This window comes from Rattus norvegicus, chromosome 9, assembly GCF_036323735.1.
Source record: "Rattus norvegicus strain BN/NHsdMcwi chromosome 9, GRCr8, whole genome shotgun sequence".
Lineage (NCBI taxonomy): Eukaryota > Metazoa > Chordata > Mammalia > Rodentia > Muridae > Rattus > Rattus norvegicus.
This window is the reverse complement of record NC_086027.1, coordinates 67,519,879-67,546,129: the sequence shown is the minus strand read 5'-3', so window position 1 is coordinate 67,546,129 and position 26,251 is coordinate 67,519,879. Positions and strand designations below refer to the sequence as shown.

The following is a 26,251-nucleotide window of genomic DNA, read 5'->3' as shown; positions in this document are numbered from 1 at the left end:
GCTACTAAATTTTAAAATATAATTTTAAATTTTTTCTCCTTTTTCTTTTCTTTTTTTTTTTTTTTTTTTTTTTTTTTTTGGGAGCTGGGGACCGAACCCAGGGACTTGCGCTTCCTAGGCAAGCGCTCTACTGCTAAGCTAAATCCCCAACCCCAATTTTAAATTTTTATATTGTTTGTGTCTGAAATCTTTTTTTTTTTTTTTTGGTTCTTTTTTTCAGAGCTGGGGACCGAACCCAGGGCCTTGCGCTTCCTAGGTAAGCGCTCTACCACTGAGCTAAATCCCCAGCCCGTGTCTGAAATCTTTTAAGACACACATGTGTTGAGGGTGTGGGTCAGTGGTAAAACACTTGCTTAGCATACAGGAAGTCTTTGATGTGCACCACATCCAAAATGGCACTATTAATTTGATCTTCTGCTTTTTCCCCTTAGAATAATATGTCCTACCCAGAATGTCTATGAATTTCCCCAGCCCTTTTTTGCTTTTTTCTTCTTATTGTTGCATTTATATACACATATACATGTATACTTAATAAATACAGTCTACTGGATTCATTTAGTGTTGCGCATGTATATCTGACCCTATGGTATTAGAGAGGACTGAATCTCCTCCTCTCTAAGAAACCATTAAGTACCTGCACTCTCCATCCAGGGGTGGGGCCCTGTGAGACTTCCCCCATGCACGTTAGAATGTCAATTGATGATGTCATTTTTCATGTCTTGTTTATGCAACAGTATTGTTGAGATTTCCAGGTTGCAACTTATCTGCCATATATGGACTCTCTCAAAGCAGATGCTGTGGTCCTCTAGTGATTAGAATATCTCTGCCTGCTCTTCTGTGATGTTCCCTGAGCTTTAGTTATAAGGGTTGTAACACTTAAACTGGAGCTGGACAGGCATCCCATGGTCCTTTGTTTCAGCTACTGCTTCAGCACCATTCCCTGCCTGTCACCATGCTCCCCACCATGACGATTATGAACTCTAGTCCTCAGGTACCATTGTGAGCTCCACATTAAATGCTTTGTTTCATAAGTCATCTTAGCCATGATGTTTTAGTAACTAAGAAAAAAGTCTGAGAGCAGCACTCTGGGTGCATACAATTATTTATAATCAGTTGGAATTATATCGTTTAGAGAAGTGGCTGCAGGAGGTTTGTGGTTTCACCCCGGCACCAGGACAGTGGGCTAGGTTTATACCAGGGGTTGAACTTGAATGCAGAAGCAGGAGTCTTTATTCAGGCTTGCACCCGGGACCCTCAGGCCCTGCAAATGCAGTGAAGTAGCAGAGAAGGCCTTCGAGCACCTAAGCTTCAGCCTTTTTATTGTGGCTAGGGTGAGGGACTTATCAACTTGGCAGCTACATGATTGGCTAACAATGATTTCAGTTGGCTTAAGCAATCTATATCTATCTATATCCTCTGGAACCTAGGTATTTTCCTGGCCCGTGTCTAGGGTGTTTCCTTCCTGGAACAGTTTTTGGCTTTTTCAGTAATTAGAGTTTAACTTTAGGTCAAGGCCTAGTTACAATGGAGTCTGTCTTGTCAAGTTGGGGCCCTTCATTCTGCACTTCACAAGTACCTAAGGTAGGCCCAATCATGGGACTTTGGTGTCCATTATTTTTTGCTACAAGGGTTGATATTGAGACCTGAGTGCGTCAATTGATCTGCACTGATTTGTCCTCTATCAAAGTTGATTAACCCGTTTAGTACACAAGGCCCAAAGGTGAGTATTAGTAAGAATATACCTAACAAGTGGGCCATCGAAGATAGGTATTAAGGTAGTCAGCCAAGGGGACCCATTAAACATGCTTCCACACCATGCTTGATATTGTTCCCATTCTAACTTCTGTCCTCTAGGTTCCTTCTCAGTTATACCATATTTTCCCTAACTATGCCAGTATGGTCTGCATAGATTCAACACTGTTCTCCTAATACAACACATAGTCCACTTTGCTGTAAGAACAACAGTTCTAATCCTCTTCTTTTCTACAATACAACAGGGAAGAGAGTGATAAAAGGCAGACATTGACTTTTCTCGTCTCTGAACATCCTGCCAATACCCTGCCTCAGTGACCTGTAATGAGCATCTTGCAGTCCCAGAGCAGAGGTTCCAGTGCCTATGACCCCTGAAATACCTATGCCCAGGAGGGAGGACAGAACAAGGGCAGTTATGGGTATATGAAGCCCAGGAGTGGGATAATTAAGGACATCTCCTGGATGATACATTATCCTTGGAATGATTTGTACCAGGACACAGGAATTAGAGGGGGCATTTAAGACTCCAGGGTAAATGCATGGAGTTAGACCAGTAGAGCATGCCCACTATGTGTTATCAGGAAGAACCAAGGACCCTGAACCTGTCCGAGTTGCTTTGGTGGGAGTATCTCGGGGGAACAGAGTTACCTATACAGAGCCCCTGTCCCCAGAGTATTCACCTGGCATCCCCTTCGCTTTGCTGCCCTCTGCAGTGCTGAGGTTCCCGACATTGTTAGAGGAAGTGAGGGCTATCCCATCATTGAGAGGAATAAGAGAAGCTGATTCTATGACAAGCTTCAAATTGGCAGTTAAGGAGACTAGGCCTAAATCTGTTTCCAAAAATTGGACAAGTCCAGGCAAGTCAGTTACGGGAAAACAAAACAAAACAAAACAAAACAAAAAAACTACAGGCTTCAGGTAGCTAGTCAGAAGCTGCCCTGCCACCTGGCCTGAGACAAGGACAATGGGTCAGCAGTAGTTTCCAGATTTTCTCAGCAAGAGTTTCCAGCCCCGTGACCCAGGAATGGTTCTGTAATTTCCATAGAGATGAACTCAACAGATTAAGATAGAGGTCACCTACCCCCAGAATTCCCTTAATGTGCTCTAAATTGGGTCTGCGAACTCACATTGGGGTCTCTCTATCTTTTTTTTTTTTTTTTTTGGTTCTTTTTTTCAGAGCTGGGGACCGAACCCAGGGCCTTGCGCTTCCTAGGTAAGCGCTCTACCGCTGAGCTAAATCCCCAGCCCCGAGGTCTCTCTATCTTGATAACAGAGATCCCAGCATGATGGACTTCAGAATAAAACACTCTTTGTGCTTACATACTGTTTGAGTCCAGGGTCTCATTCTTTGGTGAATCATGGACCCTTTCATCATAATATGAGAGATTGGCATTCAAGCATAGCCAACAGTCCTCAGAACTGTGAGAGACTGATTATGTACTTGGAAGGTAGCTTTAAGAAGGTGTAATGGGGGTTGGGGATTTGGCTCAGTGGTAGAGCGCTTGCCTAGCAAGCGCAAGGCCCTGGGTTCGGTCCCCAGCTCCGAAAAAAAAAAAAGAAAGAAAGAAAGAAAGAAAAGGAAAAAAAGAAGGTGTAATGGGCCAGGGTCTATTAAGGTATTCTCTGTGGGCGGTTTGGATATAGGCTTGTCCATGCCTTGTGGTGGTTTTGGTGGATAGGATTGTTTGAGTGGCAGGGGGGTTGCCAGTACATTATTATGGCCTAGGCCTGTGTACACACATTTGAGATGCCGTTTTTTTTAGGAGGAAGAGAAAGGGGGAAGAAGAGGAGGAAGAAGAGGAGGAAGAAGGGGGAAGAAGAGGAGGAGGAAGAGGAGAAGGAGGAGGAAGAGGAGGAAGAAGAAGAGGAGAAGGAGGAGGAAGAGGAGGAGGAAGAGGAAGAGGAGGAAGTGGAGGAGGAGGAAGAGAAGGAGGAGGAGGAAGAGGAGGAGGAGAAAGAGGAGGAGGAAGAAGAGGAAGAGGAAGAAGTGGAGGAAGAGGAAGAGGAGGAGGAGGAAGAGGAGGAGGAGGAGGAGAAGGAAAGGGAGACCCTAGATGCAGGAGAGACTGAGCAGCTGGAAGAGGAAGCTGCTAGATCTCATAGTCAGGAGAATTCTTTGCTGCTTGCTGCCATGGCAGAACTTGAAATTCCTTCCAAGGACAAGTGAGTTACAGCGAAGATGCAATAGCTACAAACTGTTTTTACTTCACTATCTGTGCGAATACAAAAATTACAGGCTCCACAAGCTCAAGGGGAGATCTTGGGACCATCAGAGTGGATTCCTAAGCCAAGAACCAGTAAAACTCCAAGTGTCGTAGCTGGACTGGACCTTCCTCCAGGGGTGGAACCACCAGCTGTAATGAGAAAGCCATCTGGGAGACAGCCTTCCCAGAGAGAGGCTCCCAAGAGTGGAGATGACATCCAGGGATTTTATTTTACAATTCCAGTTATAGAGCAGGTCGACCCTCAAGGCAACAGAGTCAGAATTTATCAGTCTCTTCTGTTTAAACCGTTAAAGGACTTAAAACCTGCTTGTGTACAGTATGGGCCAACAGCGCCATTTACTGTAGCTGTGCTCGAGTCATTGTCCACAGAGGCCCTCGCTCCTTGGGACTGGAAACAATTGTCAAGGGCCTGAGTCTCAGGAGATTTTCATTATTATTATTATTGTGGAAGTCAGAATTTGCTGAACAGTGTCAAAGCACTGCTGAGAAGTTAGCAGGAAAGGGACAGCACCACGAGACTGCCCAACAGTTAAATTTCGATCCACCTGTTTATGTACAAGTTAGTGCTTAAGTTAAGCTAAGGAAGCCTGGTATAAACTGTCTTCTACGGGGAGGCAGGCTGGGGATTTATCTGGAATTGGGCAGGGTCCAGATGAGTTGTTCCAGGATTTTGTGGCCAGATTGCTGTAGATAGCAAGCAAATTTATGGGGATACTGAGGCAGTACTTCATAAGATGGATAAAGTTTAATTATTTTAATCAAATATTTAAATATATAATTTATTTTAAAGAAAAAGGTTTGTTTCAGCAATTATATCAAGTTTTATATCTCATTTATAACAATAATTAATGAACATTCACTTATGTTATAAACCATTTATATATTAAAACTACTAATAAAAAATAAATATTTTTAAAATAAAAATGTATTAATAAGTTAGATATATAATAATGCACTTTTAAATTCACAAGGATGGGGAATTGTGGAACAAATCCACAGAGCTCAAAGAAATCAGTTACAAAAAATAAAATTTTGCTGCTGAGCATCTATGGCCCCGCACCACTGGGCATGCGCATGCCCAGGTGAAATGGAAGCGCCCGCTCACTGGCGTATGGCATGGTCCTGATCAGGGATTAATTCGGGGAAGAGGGCATGATTGTGGCTTTCCACAGATGCTGAAAGTAACAGGTGGGTTCCGGAGCATCTGGTTCACCATGCAGAGAAAGCAATCGACCAGACACATGACACTGATGTGATGCTGCTAATGAGCCACATCCAGATGCCAACTCGAGGAAAGTCCCCAACAAACTCAGATGGCTGGCAAAAAGGACTGCGTGCAGGACTTCGCTAGATAAACTCTGGATCGCCGCAGACTTACGTCTGGAAACTTGCTGTGGCTTTGGGGGAGATTAAAGCAACTAACACAGCTAATAAACAGAGATGAATCCTGGGTTCAGACTGACATCAGTGGGAAACGTACTTGCCTGCATTCCCCCGCCATATGCATTATTGTAGGGAAACCTAACATCTTTATTTTTGGGTTTAGATTCTATGTCACTTGCTATGGCTGTACCTTGACTAATTGTGTGTTGGACATGGTACTTCATCAACCTTCATTTGTTATGAAGGCCTCCAGTCAATGTTTCAGAATCTTGCAAGTGTTATATCTAATTCAATTGCATCAAGAAATCTTGAATCTAAAAGATGCTAAACCCCTGTAATTTAATGCTACAAAAGTTGCCTCTGACTCCTTAGAGAAATTAAGAGAAAGCATGCCTTCCTGATCTTCTGTTACTCACTGGCCTTCTCAGTCCAATTCATTAGCCTTTCCCCCAAGTGTGTAAACCTAATGAGGATGGGTTTGCACTGCCCAGTGTCTGTGGTTCAGTGGCAAGAGGATTGAATGCCCATAGAGTTGATTTGGTCATCAGACTTACTCAAAGTCGATCTTGACAGGGGGATCCCACCAAATGCGTCCCTTACTCATGCAATCCCAAGAGGAGCAGAAGAAGAATTCAGCTCCCCCACATTGTCACTGCCTGGCCTTTTTGCTGTTTTTTGTACCCAGGGCAAACAGAAGTGATGTGTGTTGAGCAATCTATCAGCCCAGGAGAGTCCAAATAGATTAGTTGTGTTGAAGTAGAAGTAGAAGTCCGGGAATCAGGTGCCAAGGGGCATAGTCTTGCTCTGCTGGTGGAGAATGTCACCTGCGGATGCATCACTCAGAGTCCAGGTTAGCTTCCAAGGCTGGTGAGGGCTAGAACCAGGGAGAGAGCCAGCAACCCTGGAAGCAAGATATATTCTGACAGCCTGTGTCAATAGGCTTGGGAACGCTGGAGTTTCAGTTTTAGTGGATTTCCTTGGTCTCTGGTGACATGCCATCATGGGTACACATCCCCTGGGTCTGGATGTGGGTCTGCAAGAGGGGCATTTGTGTGATGTATCCAGGTAGCAATCTTGTCAACCTTGAGACAGGGACCTTATAAACATTTCGGGGATAGGATTGGCTCAGTCTGAGATGTTAGGTATGCTTTATTTGCGTGGAGAAGGACCCCGTGTTGTCCCTACACGACTGATTGTCATGGTTGTCCTAGTGGGGTGTTGGGGGTCACGTGTTCCAGGGCAGTCTGGCCAGGAGCTGGTTAATGTTCTTAATTATAAGATTTACCAGGGTTTTGAACCTGCTTCAACCTTACCAGTTCTTCTGTCTGGTGGTATGATCCACTTGTCCCAAAGCCCTGCATGCCGTTGTCCCTCACACACAAAGCTGCTACTGTCTTGTGAACCATGTGGCTTCTGCATTCAGCAGCCACTAGTCCATTAGATCTTGCCTGAGCCCATGCACCTGGCTTAGTATGACTACACAACCATGTGTGGGGTCTCCAAATCTGGGTCTGGTAGCAGGGGTGCTGGGTTCAAGGCAATGCTTGATAGAAAATGGATACGTGTGGAGGGAGGGTTGGGGGAGAGGAGGGAGGAGGTTGGCTAGCAGCGGGCTTTGGTGGTGAGTGCATGAATTGCTTTCATTCATTCATCTGGAGATTGTTTGAGAAATACTTCAAGGGTATGGGGAGTGGTAATGTAAAGTTCTTGTCCCAGAGTCGACTGGTCTGCATCCTTGACTATCAGGGTTGTGGCAGCAATGATTCTCAAATGGGAGACCACCTAGAGGCCACAGAGTCTAACTTCTTTGGTAGGTATACCACTGGGCAATTCCGGGGGCCTAACGTGAGTGAGGACTCCTTTAGCTGTCTATGCCTTTGTTTTCGTCTGTATATGGTTGGAAGGGTTGAATATCAGGTAGTCCCAGTGCAGGGGTCCATGAATACAGCTTGTTAGAGTCTATTGAAAGTGTAATTCTGGGCCTCCATGCCCTGGAAGGGCTCCTTTTTCCTTGGTGGCCTCATAGAGGGGCTTTGCCAATTCTGCAAAATTATGGACCCAAAGATGGCAGAACTCTGCCAACTCCAAGAATTCTCAGAACTCCTGTCTTGTGATGACCTTCAAAATGGTCTCTTTTCGGGCCTCCGATTGCTATCACTGACTACCTTTTAGGCTCCCAAGTTTACCTCTTGGCAGATTTTAGCCTACTGAGCTGATGCCTGATAGCCTAATTTCCCCGGTGTCATTAGCAGGTCCTCAGTACTCCATTGACATTCTTCCCAGGTCTCTGCTGCTGCCACCAAGAGGCCATCTACATATTGCAAGAGGGTGGTACGGGGGTATTCTCACCTGTAGTCTACCAGAACCTCATCAAAGATGGTTAGTGAGTTCTTGAATCCTTGTGGCACTCTGGTCTGTTGCGTGTAATTTTAAAAACACGCTTGTTCCTTTGCCCAGGGCTGCACTCGGACTTCTTCTGGTTTAGCTCTGAGATCCTCACTCCAATTGTCCCGTTTCTCCGGGGCTGACAACCACCACTCCAGCTGCCCTCTTTCTCCTCCTGGCAATCTTAGCCCCATGGGTGGAAAACAGTAGACAGTTTTATATTTTATTTTTTTAAATATTTATTTTATTTATATGTGTATACCGTACCTTTCTTCAGATACACCAGAAGAGGGCATCAGATCTCATTACAGATGGTTGTGAGCCACCACGTGGTTGCTCGGAATTGAATTCAGGACCTCTGGAAGAGCAGTCAGTGCTCTTAACCGCTGAGCCATCTCTCCAGCCCTATATTTTAAAACTAGACAGATAACACAATGGCTGGGCGAAGAAATCTCCTGCCCTAATTTTATCAGCTAACAGCTAGCTCCCGCCAACCTCCTCAGCCCCCGCCCAAGGTGGAGGCTGCATGCCCTAGGTACCTCATACCCGAGGTGCCTCGAGGTCTTACATGGTTGTTCATGCTTCTCCTTCCAAAGCCTACCAAAAAGACCTCCTCTCTCCCTGTGTTCCTTCTCTTCTTCCTGGGATCTGGAAGTTCCACGTCTCCCTCTTCTCAGCAACTGGCTTCCGACGTCTTTATTGAAACAATCAGGAACCAGTTAGGGAATCAGATTTTAGTATCAGCTCCTCCCCCCTATACTGGTCCATGTTAGTTGCCCATTGAATTATTTCTCAGGGTCTTGCCATCCAAAGGTAAGCAGAGGTTGGCTCTGGGGGGCCGAAGGGCAGGCTAAAGAAGGCCCCTTTGAGGCCCAATACTGTAAACCAACTCCTGGAAGATTCTAATGAACTCAGGAGGATATATGGGTTTTGTACCATGGAATGTATGTCTATAACTCTATTTACCTCTCTGAGGTCCTGGACTGGACTATAGTCATTGGAGTTCAGTTTCTCAATGGAGAGGAAGCATGTATTCCATGGGGATTAACAAAGTACTGTATGTCCAGGTCCCTGAGCCTTCTGATGTGTGACACCCACTTTGGCTTCTTGGGAGCATTGGGTACTGTCCTATTCAGGCAGGAGTTGCCTGTCCCTGGTTTCAGTTCAATCCAAATGGGTGACCTATGGCCCACCAACCCCATTCCTCTGGTTTCTGCCCAAGCCGAGAAGAATTTATTTAACCAAGTTGAGATCTCATTCCGGAGAGAGTTAGGTCTTCAGTGCAATCTGCATTTATCTTTAGAGACAGGGTGTGTATGTGAATGAGGAGCCCTCTGGGATCTGTGACAGAGGTCCCTTTTTGATCAAAGGAGATCTGAGCTCCTATCTTAGACAGCAAATCTCTCCTCAAAAGGGAGTAGGAGCAGTCTGGTATGACCATGAAGGAGTGGAATACCTGGCTCATTCAGAGATCAACTGTTCTTCTGATAGTTCATGCATCCCGATTCATACAAATGGCTCCTTGATTTCTTTGAGGACAATTTGCCAAGAGATTGGGTGAGGACTTAATGCTGTGCCCCTGTGTCTACTAAGAAATTAATAGGTTTTCCCTCCACTTTAAGGGTTATGTTGGGTTTGGGAAGGGGGTCTGAATCCTGTCGCCTCTAATCACTAAGTTCTTCCAACTTAAGGACCTGCAAGTGCTCCCAGTCTTGGTCCCTCCTTGGAGGTTTCTTGGGGACATCCTTGACCCAACATCCCATATTCTTTCAATGTGCATTTCGTTCTTTTGGAGCTTTTGGCTCCCCTCTTGTTGAGGCCACTTACGTTTTCTGACCACAAGATGGTGCAGTTGGTAGTGTTTCTGGAGAATCTGCTGATATGGCTACAAGGATCTTGGCCAAGTTGAGAGCTTGTTGCTCATTAGCAGTGGTCATAGCTCGTAAGTGTTTCTTCTCGAGTGTATCTCTGTCTTTGTACGCTTTCTCGGCTACCACCAGCAATTCCTGCAAACTCTTATTTCCTGGCCTATCTGTTCTCTGCAGTGTGTGCCTGATTTCAGGAGTGCCCTGATTTACAAAGGCCATGCATAATGACTGCTGACTTATTCTCTGGGTCTAGGGACGTGTAGGTGCAATAGCCCTCCTTAATCCTTTCTTAAAAGGCTGCAGGTGATTCTGTCTTTTCTCGCTGCACATGATGTACTTTGGCTAAATTAGTGGGTCGGTGCGCAGCTGCCCTGAGACCTCCCATTAGAGTTTGGTGGTAGACCTGAAGCCTCTCTTTACCTTCTGCCAAGTTAAAGTTCCAGTCTGGTCTGGTCAAGGGAAAGCCTGCATTGATCATAGCTTGGTTAGTAGTAGGGGGTCCCATTTGCTCCCAGAAACAATTTCTGGGCCTCATTTAAAATTCTCTCTTGGTCCTCAGCAGTGAAGAGGATCTGCAAGAGCTGTTGGCAGTCACCCCAGGTGGGCTGGTGGGTAAAAATGACAGAATCTAGTAAGTCAATTAATGCACCTGGTTTCTCTGAGAGCTCAGTGTTCTATGTTTACAGTTCCATAGATCACTAGTGGCAAAGGGATAATACTGTATCAGTTGGTTTCCCTCATTGTCTTGGGGGCCCATTGCCCTCAAGGGGAGAACATTGGCTTGGCCTTGAGCAATCGAGGCAGCTCTAGTTGGGCTTTCCCTCGGGTGTGAGGTGGGCTCACCAAGGGGAACCCTTGAGCCCCTCCTGGGACCTCAGGTTGAGGCCCTGGATTAGTAGGGGTTGGTAAGGCAGAGGTGAGAGGAGGAGGTCTTCCTCAGTGCAAGACAGGACAAAGAGGGTCAGTAGGGTTAGTTTCAGCTTTTGTTTCTCATAGTTTTCCAGGACAAGTATGGAGTGCTTGACTGGTCTGGCGGCAGCAGTCCTTGATCTATTCTGGTGGCTCCTGGACCAGATCCTGCCAGGTAGTGATGCAGGGGACTTGGTCTGGGTGTCTCAGGCATCCAAAAATAATGTCTTTGGTCCTAAAAATCATGAGTATGTGCAAGTCCCCTCTGGGGGCCAGCCAACATTGAAAATTGGTCATTTGTTCATGCAAAAGTGGTTAGTGTGTCCTTCTTAACATCTAAGCCTAGACTTCTAGTGATAATTTTATAGTCTAAGAACAAAGTTAAAGGTGTGGTCTGAGCCTGTCTCATGACATCAGTCACAAAGTCAGAAAGATAGCAAACAGAAGGATGAAAGACGATAAGGCACTCAGTCCTCCTGGTGATTGGAGGCAAAAATGAAAGTGAGGCAACACCTTACGCAGTGTTTCAGGAGCAACCCAATTTATCTGTTCAAGTCTATGAGGGGGATCTAATCCCCTACAGGGGTGTCTGGTGTATCTCCCAAGTCTCTTGGCTCCAGGGTTGTCCAGGGGGTACACCTAGACTACCTGCGGACAACTCGTATTAAGGGTGGAGTGCCAAGACATGGAGACATAGGACAAACATTCAGACACCCACCAACCAGGTTTTGACTCAACAATTCAAGGGGTTCTGGGAGAAGTGGTGCTTGAGGATCCCAGATGAGTCCCCAAATGTTATGCCCAGATCCAAGGGTCCCCAAAGACCAAAAGTAGAATTCATTCAACCTCAAGCTTGGACCCTCAAAGTCCAAGTGAGGTAGCACAGAAGGCCTCAAGCACCTAAGGTTCAACCTTTTTATTTCGGTTACAGCAGGGTGAGGGGCTTATCAACTTGGCAGTTACATGATTGGCTAACAATGATTTCCGTTGGCTTAAACAGTTTATCTATATCCATCTATATATAGATGTTAGGTATTTTCTTGCTGCTGGCCCATGTCTAGGGAGGTTCCTTCCTGAAACAGTTTTTTTTTTCCCACAGTAATTAGAGTTTAATCTATACACTAGGACAGGGCCTAGTGTATAAAATGGAGGCCTGGTTACAAGATGTCGTCTGTTTTGTCAAGTTGGAGCCCTTCAGCAGTACCCAGTATGCATTCCTTTCTATTGATGAAGCACAGTAAGTAATAACTCGGGTTATCTGTAGGAGAGTGGATTCTAATAGCATAGAGGGTAGGAATCTGCCCAGTTCTTGCTGTTTAAATGTTTATAAAGGTTGTGTGTGTGTTTTGTCTGGGAACTGAATGCTCAAAAGTAGGTAGTAATCTGGGTGGGGATTAAACAATTTCTCCAACAGAAGTGAAATACGGATGTATCAAAACTATCCTTACATTTCTTAACTCGAGTCTTTAAACCAGTGGTTCTCAACCTGTGGGGTGTAATCCCTTTGGCTAACCTCTCCAGAAATATTTACATTAGGATTCATAACAGTAGCAAAATTACAGTTATGAAGTAGCAACAAAAATAACTTTATAGTTGGGGGTCACAACATAAGAACTGTATTAAAGGGTTGAAGCATTAGAAGGTTAAGAACCACTGCTCTAAACAGCTTCCAAAAAGTCCTGACTCATCTCTTCCTTCCCACTATGATATTCCAGAGGTAATCTTTCGATAAGCATGTGAGCGGTGCCCTAAGTACCAGCTTGTAATTCATAATATCAGAAACTTTGACACTTTACTTTCATTCTGCCTTTCTTCCTGGAAAACTTACATCAATTCAGGCCTTAGTTTTCACATCTCTTCCTTTAAGAGTCTTCCTGATTCCTTCTGGTTTTTAAATGATATACTCCTGTGCCCTGGTGTTAGGAACATAACTTAAACATCATTCCCTGTAACTTAGAAAACAATGTGTGTGTCTTGAAATAATTCAGTGCATGTGAGATAGAAAATTTGCCACCAGGTAGCTCTGGTAAGACCTAGAAGCAAGCCACTGGCAGGCCACCTGGCAGCCCGGTTACCAACCTAGCCCAGGACAGTCCTTGATAAGCTTAAAAACAAAACAAAATAAAAAAACAAAAACCTAACACCAGGTGGTATTAAGATAGTGAACCAACCCTAAGTTGTGAGCTTCATTTTCAGAGCCCAATTAAGTAATACAAAGGGTGGAACTTTGGGATTTTTCTCTAAAATCACACTGCTGTGCTCCATAGACATATTTCTAGCCTGTGTGTTTATATCTATCGGCAAGAACATGTAAGTATTCAGCTGCCTTGTTGTAGCACTCTCCCCAATCCGATCAGTATCTTCTCGTTCAACTACCCAGAAGCTCAGTTATCCAGCGGTGCCTCTACCTGAGTATTGCATTTTTACTGTTGGTACTAAGTACGCTACGCTGTTTGGAATAAGCGAATCCAAATGACGTAGTCCTGTTAGTGAACAAATATTTTCATGTATCCCAGCTGGGTTCGTTCCATTTCCTCCTCATTTTCTCTTATATTTCATCTACTTCATTAGTTGTATGGTTCTATTTTCTCATTCACGCTCTGACTCTGCCCTCCCTCAAACCCTTGAGATCCTTTACTTCAAATGAGAACAGGTATGTGTTGTTCTTCAAACGAATCCATTTTCTTTATCTTTTTTCCTCAGAGTAGCTAGACTAACATTAAGATTGACATTAAGGGCTGGAGAGATGGCTCAGTGGTTAGGAGCACTGACTGCTTTTCCAGAGGTCCTGAGTTCAAATCCCAGCAACCACATGGTGGCTCATAACCATCCGTAATGAGATCTGATGCACTCTTCTGGTGTGTCTGAAAACAGCTACAGTGTACTTATAATAAATAAACAAACAAATAAGTCTTTAAAAAAAAAAGATTGACATTAAACACCAACCAATCATACAAACGGGAACTTTCCCCTAAACCCCCAGACCTCTAGCTCCTACTTGTACCTCTCTGGAGGAGCGATCCAGAGCGCTCCGCATCTGGTCCCTTCCCCCGGAAACGGAAACGGAAGAGAAAAGGAAAGCCCCGGAACCCACTATTGGTGGTGGTGGTGGGCGGGGGATCTGTTTTCCGACTGAGCTAAGTCCTTTTGGCCCGAGTCAACGGGCTTGGGGCGCCGTCGCTCTTGGCGACTCGGCTCCCCATTGGTCTCTTAGGGCACCGCCCACGGGCGGGCGAGGGATTCGGTGTGCTGCGCGCAGTTCCATTACCCTGCTGGGGCTCCGAGGTTCGGCTTGTGCCAGTCGATATTTTCCTGGACGCCGGCCTCCCCAGGCCGTTCTGGGGTTTCCCGCGCCGGCTGGAGTCCTGGCTGGCCGCGCGTGTGAGCCTCGCGGCCGTTCTTCCTTCCGCCGGCTCTGACTCAAGAGGTGAGTTCGGATGCACTCCTCATGCAGCCGCGGCTCCCTGCGCGCTTCTCCCGCCACCCGTGGCCTCGCAGCTCGCCCACCGTGGCGGGAAATGATGAAACCGCAGAGCGCAGGCTGTGGGGATACTGGGGAACAGCCCCTCTAGGGTGCCTCATCTGTGAGAGGCGACGTCTGCGAAAGCCGAACCTGTCCTGTGGCGCGAGGTCTCCTGAACGGACCATACTTGCTTTCCGGCTAATATGGCCCTTTATTTGGAAAGAGAATTGTAAGGAACTGTAACGAAAATGGCAGTGTTCTGCCAGAGGAGAGGGAACCCTGAGGGATGTGGCCCAAGGGATCGCGGGATAGAATGACCGCTGAAGTCTGTTCTGTTCGACCCGACCAGGAGTCCCTAACGGTCTCCTTGGGACTATACTTGGTGTTAAAATTGTGTTTACTCCCAGAGGAAAACGTGTGACTGCCAACAATTGGTGCTGCCTTGTAGTTGACTGTGAAGAGAATTGATCCTTTAACCCTGTAGATAATCACTATCCGTTATAGTTGTTCACTGTGAATATCTGTATTTCATTGGTTGATTGTGGGTGTGTGCATTCGTGTGGATGTTGGTGCATATGTGCGGATAGTGTGTGTTAATTTTAGATGTCTTTCTGGATCGCTCTTAACTGAGACTGGGTCATACTGAAACCCGGTCTTTGTTGGTTAGCCAGCTTGCCTCAGGGATCCCTATTCTCCACCTTCCCAGTTCTGAGCGCTCCTCAACTTTCGAACGGCTACAGGGATCTCAGCTCCCATTCTGACGCTTGTAGGACAAGTGCTTTTGTCCACTGAGCTGTCCAGTCAGCTTTCCTTATTGATATGTTATTGTGTGTTTGTTAGGTAGTGTTTTTCTGAGGAATTGTGGGAAAGGGGACATTCTCTTATGAGATCTTGGTAGAAATTTCAACTGGGGTGATTTTGTTTGCATTACGTAAGATATCTTTAAAATCAGGTATGTTGTATAAATGCATTTGGATACAAATAAGGCTGAGCAGGCATATCCGGCCTTTTTGACATTTCAATACAATGTTTCTGTCACCTACAAAGTTCCTGGCTGAGAACATCACAATACAGTTACAAAACACTTTTTTTTTATTGATTTCTTTTTTTTTTTAATTTAGAGAATACTTTATTAGTTTTTGTAATCAAACCCACGTATATAAGACCTTACATATTTAATACAGTGTGTTACCCCTGTACAAATGGAAAAAACTTAAGTTCAACATTTCTGGACCAATATGGCTGTTAATTTCTGTACAGTGCCAACTCAACACAGTAAACGGGGATACTTTTTTCCAAAGTTGACAGCACAGGTAAAGTTTCAAAAAATTCAAATTATATATCTGTATATATATATTTATATTTATATAAAAAGACCAATAATAGCAGTGTTATGCATCAACAGCAGCAACAGCTTTTCCAGGTTCTGCAGTCATCTGAACAAAACTGTAGAGACATCCAGCATACTCCATTAAAAAAAAAAAAAAAGTAAAAAAACAAAACCCGAGAAAACAGCACAGTTCTGTTACTCTTGTGGTACCTGGCACCATTTTTTTTTTTTAATTAGCTTCTCAATCATCATCTGGAAAGAAAACATTCTGAGCAACATCATTAAAAACAGCTCTGATAAAGCACGGTCACTACTACGTATCATAAAGCAGGTACAAGCTATTTTACATCCACAGAGGTATGATACAGTACTGTCCTACATCTATAATACTAGAGGATACAATTTAAAAGGCATTATTTGAGACTTGATTCTACTTTTCCAGCAGAGGGCCCAAAGGATGGTGTGACACAGCTTTGTAAAGAAACATACTCTAGACAGGATTTCCTTTCACTAGTGGCACAGTTCTAAGGATTCATTCTCTCCATGAATGTCAGCTAAAACCGTTATTAAAAAAATGAAATATCCCTAGAACAAAACCGTATAACCACCAGATTCACATGAAGATGACCTAGTGGAGACAAGCTGGACCTCACTTTACCAACAAGCTATCAAATCTGTTATGTTTAAACAGTGAGACCTCCAAGGAAGGAGATGCCAAGTAGTGCTTCAAAGCTTCGGACCACAATCAAACACAGCATCCTTTTCAACAGAAGCAGAAGCTCATCTGAATATGCTCATGGATGCTGACATCAACATTTAATCATCTCCTCACTCATCCAGGAAGAGGGGGAGATCAGTTACTACTGTACTTTATTGTGTTCAACCAAATCACCATGTTACAAAAATAGCAAGCTGCCATAATAAAAAATAAGGCTCCTCTATCCAGCACCAGATAGCATCATTTTACTTTCAAGCCTAGAAATTGCACACTTGTATATAAACCAATCAAAGATGAGGATTGAGAGTTCATCTTGGTGGATTTTTCCTTTGATGAATATGAAGTGTCCTTCCTTATCTTTTTTGATGACTTTTAATTGAAAATTGATTTTATTTGATATTAGAATGGCTACTCCAGCTTGCTTCTTCTGACCATTTGCTTGGAAAGTTGTTTTCCAGCCTTTCACTCTGAGGTAGTGTCTGTCTTTGTCTCTGAGGTGTGTTTCCTGTAGGCAGCAGAATGCAGGGTCCTCATTGCGTATCCAGTTTGTTAATCTATGTCTTTTTATTGGGGAGTTGAGGCCATTGATGTTGAGAGATATTAAGGAATAGTGATTATTGCTTCCTGTTACATTCATATTTGGATGTGAGGTTATGTTTGTGTGCTTTCATTCTCTTTGTTTTGTTGCCAAGACGATTAGTTTCTTGCTTCTTCTAGGGTATAGCTTGCCTCCTTATGTTGGGCTTTACCCTTTATTATCCTTTGTAGTGCTGGATTTGTAGAAAGATATTGTGCAAATTTGGTTTTGTCATGGAATATCTTGGTTTCTCCATCTATGTTAATTGAGAGTTTTGCAGGATACAGTAACCTGGGCTGGCATTTGTGTTCTCTTAGGGTCTGTATGACATCTGTCCAGGATCTTCTGGCCTTCATAGTTTCTGGTGAAAAGTCTGGTGTGATTCTGATAGGTCTGCCTTTATATGTTACTTGACCTTTTTCCCTTACTGCTTTTAATATTCTTTCTTTATTTTGTGCGTTTGGTGTTTTGACAATTATGTGACGGGAGGTGTTTCTTTTCTGGTCCAATCTATTTGGAGTTCTGTAGGCTTCTTGTATGCCTATGGGTATCTCTTTTTTTAGGTTAGGGAAGTTTTCTTCTATGATTTTGTTGAAGATATTTACTGGTCCTTTGAGCTGGGAGTCTTCACTCTCTTCTATACCTATTATCCTTAGGTTTGATCTTCTCATTGAGTCCTGGATTTCCTGTATGTTTTGGACCAGTAGCTTTTTCTGTTTTACATTATCTTTGACCGTTGTGTCAATGATTTCTATGGAATCTTCTGCTCCCGAGATTCTCTCTTCCATCTCTTGTATTCTGTTGGTGAAGCTTGTATCTACAGCTCCTTGTCTTTTCTTTTGATTTTCTATGTCCAGGGTTGTTTCCATGTGTTCTTTCTTGATTGCTTCTATTTCCATTTTTAATTCCTTCAACTGTTTGATTGTGTTTTCCTGGAATTCTTTCAGGGATTTTTGCGATTCCTCTCTGTAGGCTTCTACTTGTTCTCTAAGGGAGTTCTTTATGTCTTTCTTGAAGTCCTCCAGCATCATGATCAAATATGATTTTGAAACTAGATCTTGCTTTTCTGGTGTGTTTGGATATTCCGTGTTTGCTTTGGTGGGAGAATTGGGCTCCGATGATGCCATGTAGTCTTGGTTTCTGTTGCTTGGGTTCCTGCGCTTGCCTCTCGCCATCAGATTATCTCTAGTGTTACTTTGTTCTGCTATTTCTGACCGTGGCTAGACTGTCCTATAAGCCTGTGTGTCAGGAGTGCTGTAGACCTGTTTTCCTGTTTTCTTTTAGCCAGTTATGGGGACAGAGTGTTCTGCTTTCGGGCGTGTAGTTTTTCCTCTCTACAGGTCTTCAGCTGTTCCTGTGGGCCTGTGTCCCGAGTTCACCAGGCAGGTTTCTTGCAGGGGAAAAGTTGGTCCTACCTGTGGTTCCAAGGCTCAAGTTTGCTCGTGGGGTACTGCCTAAGTCCTCTCCGCGGCGGCAGCAACCAGGAAGATCTGCGCCGCTCTTTCTGGGAGCCTCCGTGCACCAGGGTTCCAGATGGCGTTTGGTGTTTTCCTCTGGCGTCTGGATGTGCACAGAGTGCAGTCTCTTCTGGTTTCCCAGGCGTGTCCGCCTCTCTGAAGGTTTAGCTCTCCCTCCCACGGGATTTGGGTGCAGAGAACTGTTTATCCGGTCTGTTTCCTTCAGGTTCCGACGGTGTCTCAGGCGCAGGGATCCTGCCGCTCCTGGGCCCTCCCCTACGGGAACCCAGAGGCCTTATACAGTTGCCTCTTGGGCCAGGGATGGGCAGTGTTGGTGGTCTCCTCCGCTCTGCAGCCTCAGGAGTGCCCACCTGATCAGGCGGTGAGGTCTCTCCCCCACGGGGTTTGGGAGCAGAGAGCTCTACAAAACACTCTTATGAGCACTTTTAAGAATTATGTAGCTTTTGCTAATGAAACTTAGCATTCTTCTTTGTAGTCTGTAGTCTGACCCTCCCCCACACTTTCTCTCCTCTCATTGCCTTGAAGATCAGAGTCAAATGTTTTGTTTTGTGTTGACATGTTATGAGTAGTTTTCAGAGAGGGTAAGATTTTTATCCAGTGGCAGGAAGTGCTTTACAAGGTAAATGAAAAGGAATAAGCTATATAATCATCTGACCAGGAATTTAAGAATCAGCCAAAACTGGGTCTCTAAATTGTGTGAGTTTTGGTGAATCATTCAATATTTAACCAACAAGTTTACTTATTTATAAAGTAGAATAATTGCACACATATACAAAAATGTACTTATTCATACTTAGTTTCTGGGGTACCTGAAGGTACCTGATACAGTATCTCACATAATGTATCAAACGACAAAAGCCCTTTTTATTCAAGTGTAAATTGTTAGTTTCTTCATACAGGTATCATAGAGATGCATTACATATTTTGTCTAATATACTCAGATTTTTTATAAAATGACCCAAGAAGGGCATGGTTTGCTAAATATGGTTCTGACTGTATGGATGAAATAGTTATTATTTTTCCCTTAGAGTTCCCAAGGTTACATTAGAATACTTGTAAAGAGCTAGGTTTTGTGGCACTTATAATTCCAGCACTTGAGAGGCAGAAGCAGGAGAATTTTGAGCTCAGGGCTATCCTTGGCTACATAATAACACTACAGCAGAAAACAAAATTCGTAGTGAGTGCTTAGCTTTCTTGCCTTCCCTGCCTCTGATCAGTTTAGATGTTTCTCTCAGTCTCAGGCTCTTTAGCCTGTTGCAGTTCTGGTCCCTTCTTGCCACTGTAGCCACTTTAGCTTCCTGAGAGTAATTGTCTCCAGTCCTGCTGTCAGTTAACTCTTTGCTGTGGGAGGGGGTTCTTTCCTTCACCTGCTGGCTGATCCTAATGACTTGTAGTTACAGGTGACTGGATGGTCAAGCCGCAGAATGCCTAGCACCTTACAAGGTAAAGAAAAAGCCATTGAATTATGCTGGTTATTAACAAAGATCTAGCAATATTGATCTGTGTGATAAGTAAGTTGTAAGAGATAACCATTAGTTTTTTGGTTTGTTTTTTTTGGGGGGGGGTTGTTTGTATTTGTTTGTTTTTGTTCTGTTTTTCCAGAAGGAACAGTAAAAATGGGATTTCCGAGCGCATGTCCTTGTTTGGTTTTCTGTTGCTGTGGTAAAGACTATGACCAAACCAAGCTGGGGAGGAAAGGGCTTGGCTTCCATGTGCCAATCTCAAGCCATCATTGAGAGGCACACAAATGGAATAATACATAGTATGGTTCTACCTTTAAAAATATGAAGTAAATGTGTGTTCATTTCACAGATAAGTTCAATTAACTTAACCACTGGTGTGACCCCTTCATCTCATTGACTTACCGGTTTTGTTTAGGTTGGCCACAATGAGCACACTGCGGTTAAAGGAAGCCAAGGTGCCAAGCGTTCAGTTTGTGGGAGATGACGATGTTCTTAGTCACATTCTGGATAGAGAAGGAGGTATGCATGATTTTAGGTTGAAGAGATGCGCATGGAGCACATCGTTCTTAAAAACATTGTGATACACAATATTCACCCTAGTAAGACTGCTCTGAGCTTCAGTTTGCTTCTTTTGAAATTTAACTGCGAGTCAGTATAAAACCTTAACAAATATGGAATGCTTAGTAGTGGTGGAAAATAACTACCCATTAACTCTAAATTCAAGGGGCATGTTATGTGTGTATTTAACTTAGTTACACACACTTTTCTCTTAATGTTTATATGTTTTTTGCCTGCCTGTATGTCTGTAAACTACAGAGGCCAGAACTACACATTGGAATACCCTAGGGCTAAAATTATAGGCACTTGTGAGCCACCGGGTGGGTGCTAGGAACTGCACCCAGGTCCTCTACTAGAGCAGCACTGTTTTTTTTTTGTTGTTGTTGTTTGTTTGTCCCCCAGCCCCCCAAGAGCTGGAGCATGGCGCCCGGCGTTAGGGCCGTCTGTAGAGCGGCACTGTTAAGTGCTGAGCCATCTCTCCAGCCTATGACTTTGTACGGTTAAGGAAAGAGAAAGCACTGACTCCCCCAGCTTTATGTCCTGACCACGCGTTTAGTGCAGTCTGTGTGCTGACATCCATGTAACATGCACATGGTGGTCAGAGAACCACTCTCCTTCCACTGTGCTTCCACTAGGCTGGCACGGTGCACATTTCACCCACCAAGCAGCCATCTGGATAACTCTAATGAAATACTTAGAAAGAATTCACGGCCCCTGTGTTCTAATGTTTTGTATGTTTTTGCAGGAACTAAATTAAAGAAGGAGAAAGTTCAGCTTTTGGTCAATCCCCAGAAAGTAATAAAGAAGGCAGAATGTGAATTAGAGAAAAGTGACCTGGAAGTCTTAGAGGATCAGAACTACGTGGAAGTCTTGGGAAGAAATATTCAAGGTATCAAGTCGGGGTGAAGCACACCCAGCTTTCAGCTAGTAGCATGAGCTGCTTTCAGAATGCACAAAAATAACTCAGTAGGCTAGAAAGTCATATATACCATTTGCATCCAATCTAAAGGCATTTCTTTCAAGTTGTTTGTTTTGGTGCATTTTTTTAAGGTCTGATTTTTTAGTTACGTGTGTGCAAATGTGCAGGTGCCATCGGAGGCCACGAGAGGGTGTCAGCTGAGGTTATAGGTGGTTGTGAACTTCCCAGCGTGGTTCTGGGAACTGAACCATCTGTCCAGCCCCCAACATTTTTTTTTTTTTTAAATATAAAAAAGAGAGATAACCAGTCTTTGGTCTGTGACCCTCTCCAGCCCAGCCTCCTGAGTAGTTGTGATTATAGACATATTCTATTGTGCCACAGACAGGCATATTACTGCTTTTAGAGGAGAAAAGATTTATTTTGGTTCACGGATTCAGAGGATTCAACCCGTGTTTTCTTGGGGACGTGCTATTGGGCGGGATTTAGCCTCTGGTTGCTTGGTCCCGTGCTCTTAGGTGGGACATCATGGGGGTTGGTAGCATGTGCAGAGGAGATAGGAAGGCAGAGGACAGTGACATTTGAAAATCACTTTACAAATTAGGTCATGTTGTTGTTTCCTTGGCTCTCTCTGTAGAAATAGGGAAATTCATCAAAGTAGCGTTGCTCCCACCTAGGCATACCCACAGTAGTGCGGTTGGTCTTTTATTGGGGTTGGGGTTTTTGGGTTGTTTTGGTTTGGTTTTTTGCTTCTGGCTCCCCAGTTCTGAGATTCAAAGATTGCACAACCATTCCCAGCACGAATTTCCCCTGTTATTTGCCAATGCATGTTTAGAGGTAGAGAGTGGTGGTCTAGGTAATACGTAGAAAGTACCATTTTCTGCATTTGTCTTAGTCTTTAAAAAAAAAAAAAAACCTGATCTGAGAGTGGTTTTAATTACCTTTCTTTTGTTATCTATCTTTGGTTTTGGTGTTTTGGGTTTTTTTTTTGTTTTTGTTTTTTTTGGTTTTTTTGGTTCTTTTTTTCGGAGCTGGGGACCGAACCCAGGGCCTTGCGCTTCCTAGGTAAGCGCTCTACCACTGAGCTAAATCCCCAGCCCTATTTTTGGTGTTTCTAAGGGTTTCTCTGTGTAGCTCTGGTTAGCTTGGAACTCACTTTGTGGACCAGACTGGCCTGGAACTCACAGAGATCTTTCTGCCTCTGCCCCCTAAATGCCTGGGATTAAAGGAATGTGCCACTACATCCTGGCTGGCTGACACCTTGCTTATTACATGGTTGTTATGATTTTTTTTTTTTTTTTTTGGAGCTGAGGACCGAACCCAGGGCCTTGTGCTTGCTAGGCAAGCGCTCTACCACTGAGCCAAATCCACAACCCTGGTTGTTATGATTTGAATTCTGATCCTCATGATTATATAGAAAACATTCTTTTTTCTTTTTTTTAAATTTATGTATTATGTATACAATGTTTTGCTTGCATGTATGCCTGCATACCAGAAAAGGGCACGAGATCTCATTACAGATGGTTATGAGCCACCATGTGGTTGCTGGGAATTGAATTCAGGATCTCTAGAAGAGCAGTGGGGTGCTCTTAACCTCTGAGACATCTCTCCAAAACCCTAGAAAACATTCTTTTTTTTTTTTTTTTTTTTTTTTCCTTTTTTTCGGAGCTGGGGACCGAACTCAGGGCCTTGCACCAAGCGCTCTACTGCTGAGCTAAATCCCCAACCCTCCTAGAAAACATTCTTTTTTTTTTTTTTTTTTTTCTCAGAGCTGGGGACCGAACCCAGGGCCTTGCGCTTGCTAGGCAAGCGCTCTACCACTGAGCTAAATCCCCAGAAAACATTCTTAACTGTAGAACTTTTCCTCCAGTTCTCTTTTGTCATAAAAGAAAACACACTAGTGTTTTGAGTTTGGATTTTTTGGTTTAAAAAAACAAACAAACAACAGTTTAAAAGTTATATTTAATTTGTTTGATTTGTGTGTTCAGATGGGGAAGTCAGAGAGCAACTTGGGGGAGATGATTCTCTTTTTCAACATGTTTTTCCCAATGATCAGAGTCAGGTTGTCAGACTTTGTGGTGGCAGGTGCCTTTGCCACTGAGCCATCTTGCTGGCCTAAGTTTTAAAACATAGAGGGACATTTAACAAAGGATCTTTTCTTTTCCTGATTGCCATTTTGAGTCTTGGTATCATGTAGCCTAGGCTGGTTTTGAACTACTGATCATCTATCTCCTTTTCCTAAGTGCTAGAATTGCAGGCATACACCACCACATCTGCTTCTAACACAGAATTTTTAGGAAGAGTAAGGAAAAAAAGTATGTTCACTAAGAACATGTGCTGTGGTATGTCCTCAGGGTTTATGCTTTAGAAGTGTGGTAGCCAGGATGGTAATGTTGGGGACTAACAAGGTCTGATAGGAGTAAAGTCACCTGAGGCATGCACCTTGAGACTTAGACACAGCATTATAGTGGCTCTTAATAGATTAAGCAGTGCTGTACTTACCATTAGAATGAATTAAGATAGTTCTTGCAAAAGCAGGTTATAATAAAGTCTGTCCCCTAGGTGGCTTTCAAGCTTCTTGATTTTTTTATCTATGGCACAACCAAGGAAGCTTTTATCAGGAGCTCATGGTGGCTTCATGTCCAGGAAAAAAGAGCACTTTCTACTTACAAAGTTTCTCACTTCAGAGGTTTTTTCTTTTCTCCTATTCTATTTATGGATGTGCAGATGTGTCTGTGGCCTACAGAGAGCATTGGGTTGTGGGCTACCAGATGCAGGTGTTGGGAGTACAACTCAGATTCTCTAGACAAGGAGGAAGCATTTTTTTTCTTTTCTTTTTTTTTTTTTTTTTTTGGAGCTGGGGACCGAACCCAGGACCTTGCACTTGCTAGGCAAGCGCTCTACCACTGAGCTAAATCCCCAACCCCGAGGAAGCATTTTTAACTACTGACCCATTTCTCCAAGTCAGATTTTGTCTTGCTAGGGTAACAGAACTAGTGAAGATAGCCTTTCTGTCCACTGTTGCTCCTTTTTTTTTTTTTTTTTTTTTTTTTTTGTTCTTTTTTTTCCGGAGCTGGGGACCGAACCCAGGGCCTTGTGCTTCCTAGGCAAGCGCTCTACCACTGAGCTAAATCCCCAGCTCCCACTGTTGCTCCTTTTACAGCTCATAGTTTTACCTCAGTGATTTAGTTCTCATATTAATCTCTCCAGTCTAGAGAAAAATCTATAAGTGTTTAATGTGTTAACATTCAAATAAACAAGATCAGTGAATTTTCCTCGTGTATGTGAAGATATTGTGTATATAATTATCTGATGGTAAGCTTTAATGAAAGGGAGTAAGGTATACATTTTAGATTGTAGCTATTTAAAGCGTTATATTTTTTCTTAACCTTTTCCTCAGTTCATGTTACATCTTCTTTTTCAGAATCCTTGGGAAATGGCTCTGCTGTAGATGGTAGGAATAAAGTTTATTCTTTTCAACACAGAAAACACCCTGAAGAGATGACTAAATTGGGTATGTTACTGTCTGCCTTATGTAGTCATTGTAGACTAACACCAGTCTCCTGATCATCATCTTACTATATTCTTAAGAGAATGATGAAATCAGTGGTTCTTAGAATTTAGACAGTGAGATATTTCCGTAAAGAATAATGCCGTTCACTGGTATGATGCCATACACCTAGAATTCTGACACTCTAGACATGGAGACAGGAGTATCACAAGTTCAAAGACATCCTGAGCTGCTGTCACTTAAAAAGAAAGTCCAAGTACTATATGCCAGGGTCAATGCATTGTGTAATATATGTCTGTTTGCCTGTCTATGTAGAGGAGCCTATGGTGTGTATTAAAATTACAGACGCATTGCAGAACCAGATTTAGATTTCAAAGCTTATACATTATATTTCTATCCAACCTCCATCGTATTACTTGGAAACAACAGTGGTTGCTCAAAGTAGAAAGGCGTTCTCTGGCGTTGAATCATGGAAGGTGGTGATACCAGTCCTTGAAAATCGATAGAAATCACTTTACTTCCCACTCACTGTCTCCTTAGCACTTAATATTGGATAGAAATTGGAAGTGGTAGATGTACCTGTAATTCCAGCTACTCAGGAAGCTGAGGCAGGAAGACAGTAGTCTTGAAGGCTCACCTGAGCAGAACAGTGGGGCCTACCTTAAAACATCCATTTTTATGTCCATATGGAACCAAAAGGACTCCGGTGACTTAACTGGTAGACAGGTTTTCTTCCCCCACCCTCCATCCAGCAAATCAGAGCCTTGTAATCTAAATGTTAGGTCTTCTAGAGAGGACCATGGTCTGAGCCACGGGCACACCTAGAACACTGCAAAGGATGAGGGCTGTGAAGAAGGTGGGGCAATCACAGAGCTGCAGGCATCCGAGAAGACGGTGTTAGTGGGGTCCAAGCAGCAGAATGATTTTGAGGAAAACATTGTTTTTGAGTTTTTCTACTATCATAATGACTATACATGACAGTGGGCCTCATTATGCCATTGCATACATGTATGTTGTGTTTCACCACCTTACCCTTTTTTGTCCCTTCTCAACTCTGATGATTCCCCCCGTTTTCCCAATTAGTTTCCCTAATACTTTAGTCCTCCCTCCCTCCCTCCCTCCCTCTAAGGAGTAAGTATAATTAAGGTTATTTACATGGGTAAGGGATTATTTAGAAGACTGAGCAGCTTACCAGTGGCTACAGCGCTGAACAAAGTCTCTTCCTTCCCCAGTGGTTACCTGCAGATTCTTGGGGACATATTGGGCCTTGTGAGCTCTCCACACTAACAACTCTTTAACACCTATACACCCTCAGGAAGCATCAGGACCGTGTGAGCCCCTGACTCCTACATGACATGTATTGATGGGCTCAGCTCTGTGCTGGGTATGTGTGGTCATCCCAGCCCCTGATGCTTGTGCAGCATCCTGTCAGTGTGATGGTAGCTGCTCTCCACCCTTCCTTCCAGCTCTCGCTTTCTTTCCGAGATGGTGCCTGACCTTGGAGGGGGAGACACTTCAATGGCTGAGCATTAAATATACACTTATACACTGAATATACACTTATACATTGAATATACGCTTATACATTGGATATACACTTATACATTGAATATACACTTATACACTGGATATACACTTATACACTGAATATACACTTATACACTGAATATACACTTATACACTGGATATACACTTATACACTGAATATACACTTA

General features: G+C 43.6%; 1 protein-coding gene across 7 annotated transcripts in view; it reads left to right on the top strand.

Annotated features, from left to right (window-relative positions):
- The first annotated feature begins 13,581 nt into the window (after positions 1–13,581).
- The window catches only part of Orc2 (origin recognition complex, subunit 2), a 36,452-nt gene continuing 23,782 nt past the window's right edge, over positions 13,582–26,251 (top strand). For 2 of the 7 annotated variants that reach the window (XM_063266944.1, XM_039083303.2), the window contains exons 1-5: positions 13,625–13,949; positions 19,489–19,531; positions 19,967–20,070; positions 20,855–20,998; positions 24,450–24,539. In XM_063266944.1, coding sequence (XP_063123014.1) covers positions 19,977–20,070; positions 20,855–20,998; positions 24,450–24,539 — 328 coding nt within the window. In that variant the 5' untranslated portion in view covers positions 13,625–13,949; positions 19,489–19,531; positions 19,967–19,976. The other 5 variants (XM_006244956.5, XM_017596360.3, XM_039083302.2 and 2 more) reach the window with 5 other exon arrangements.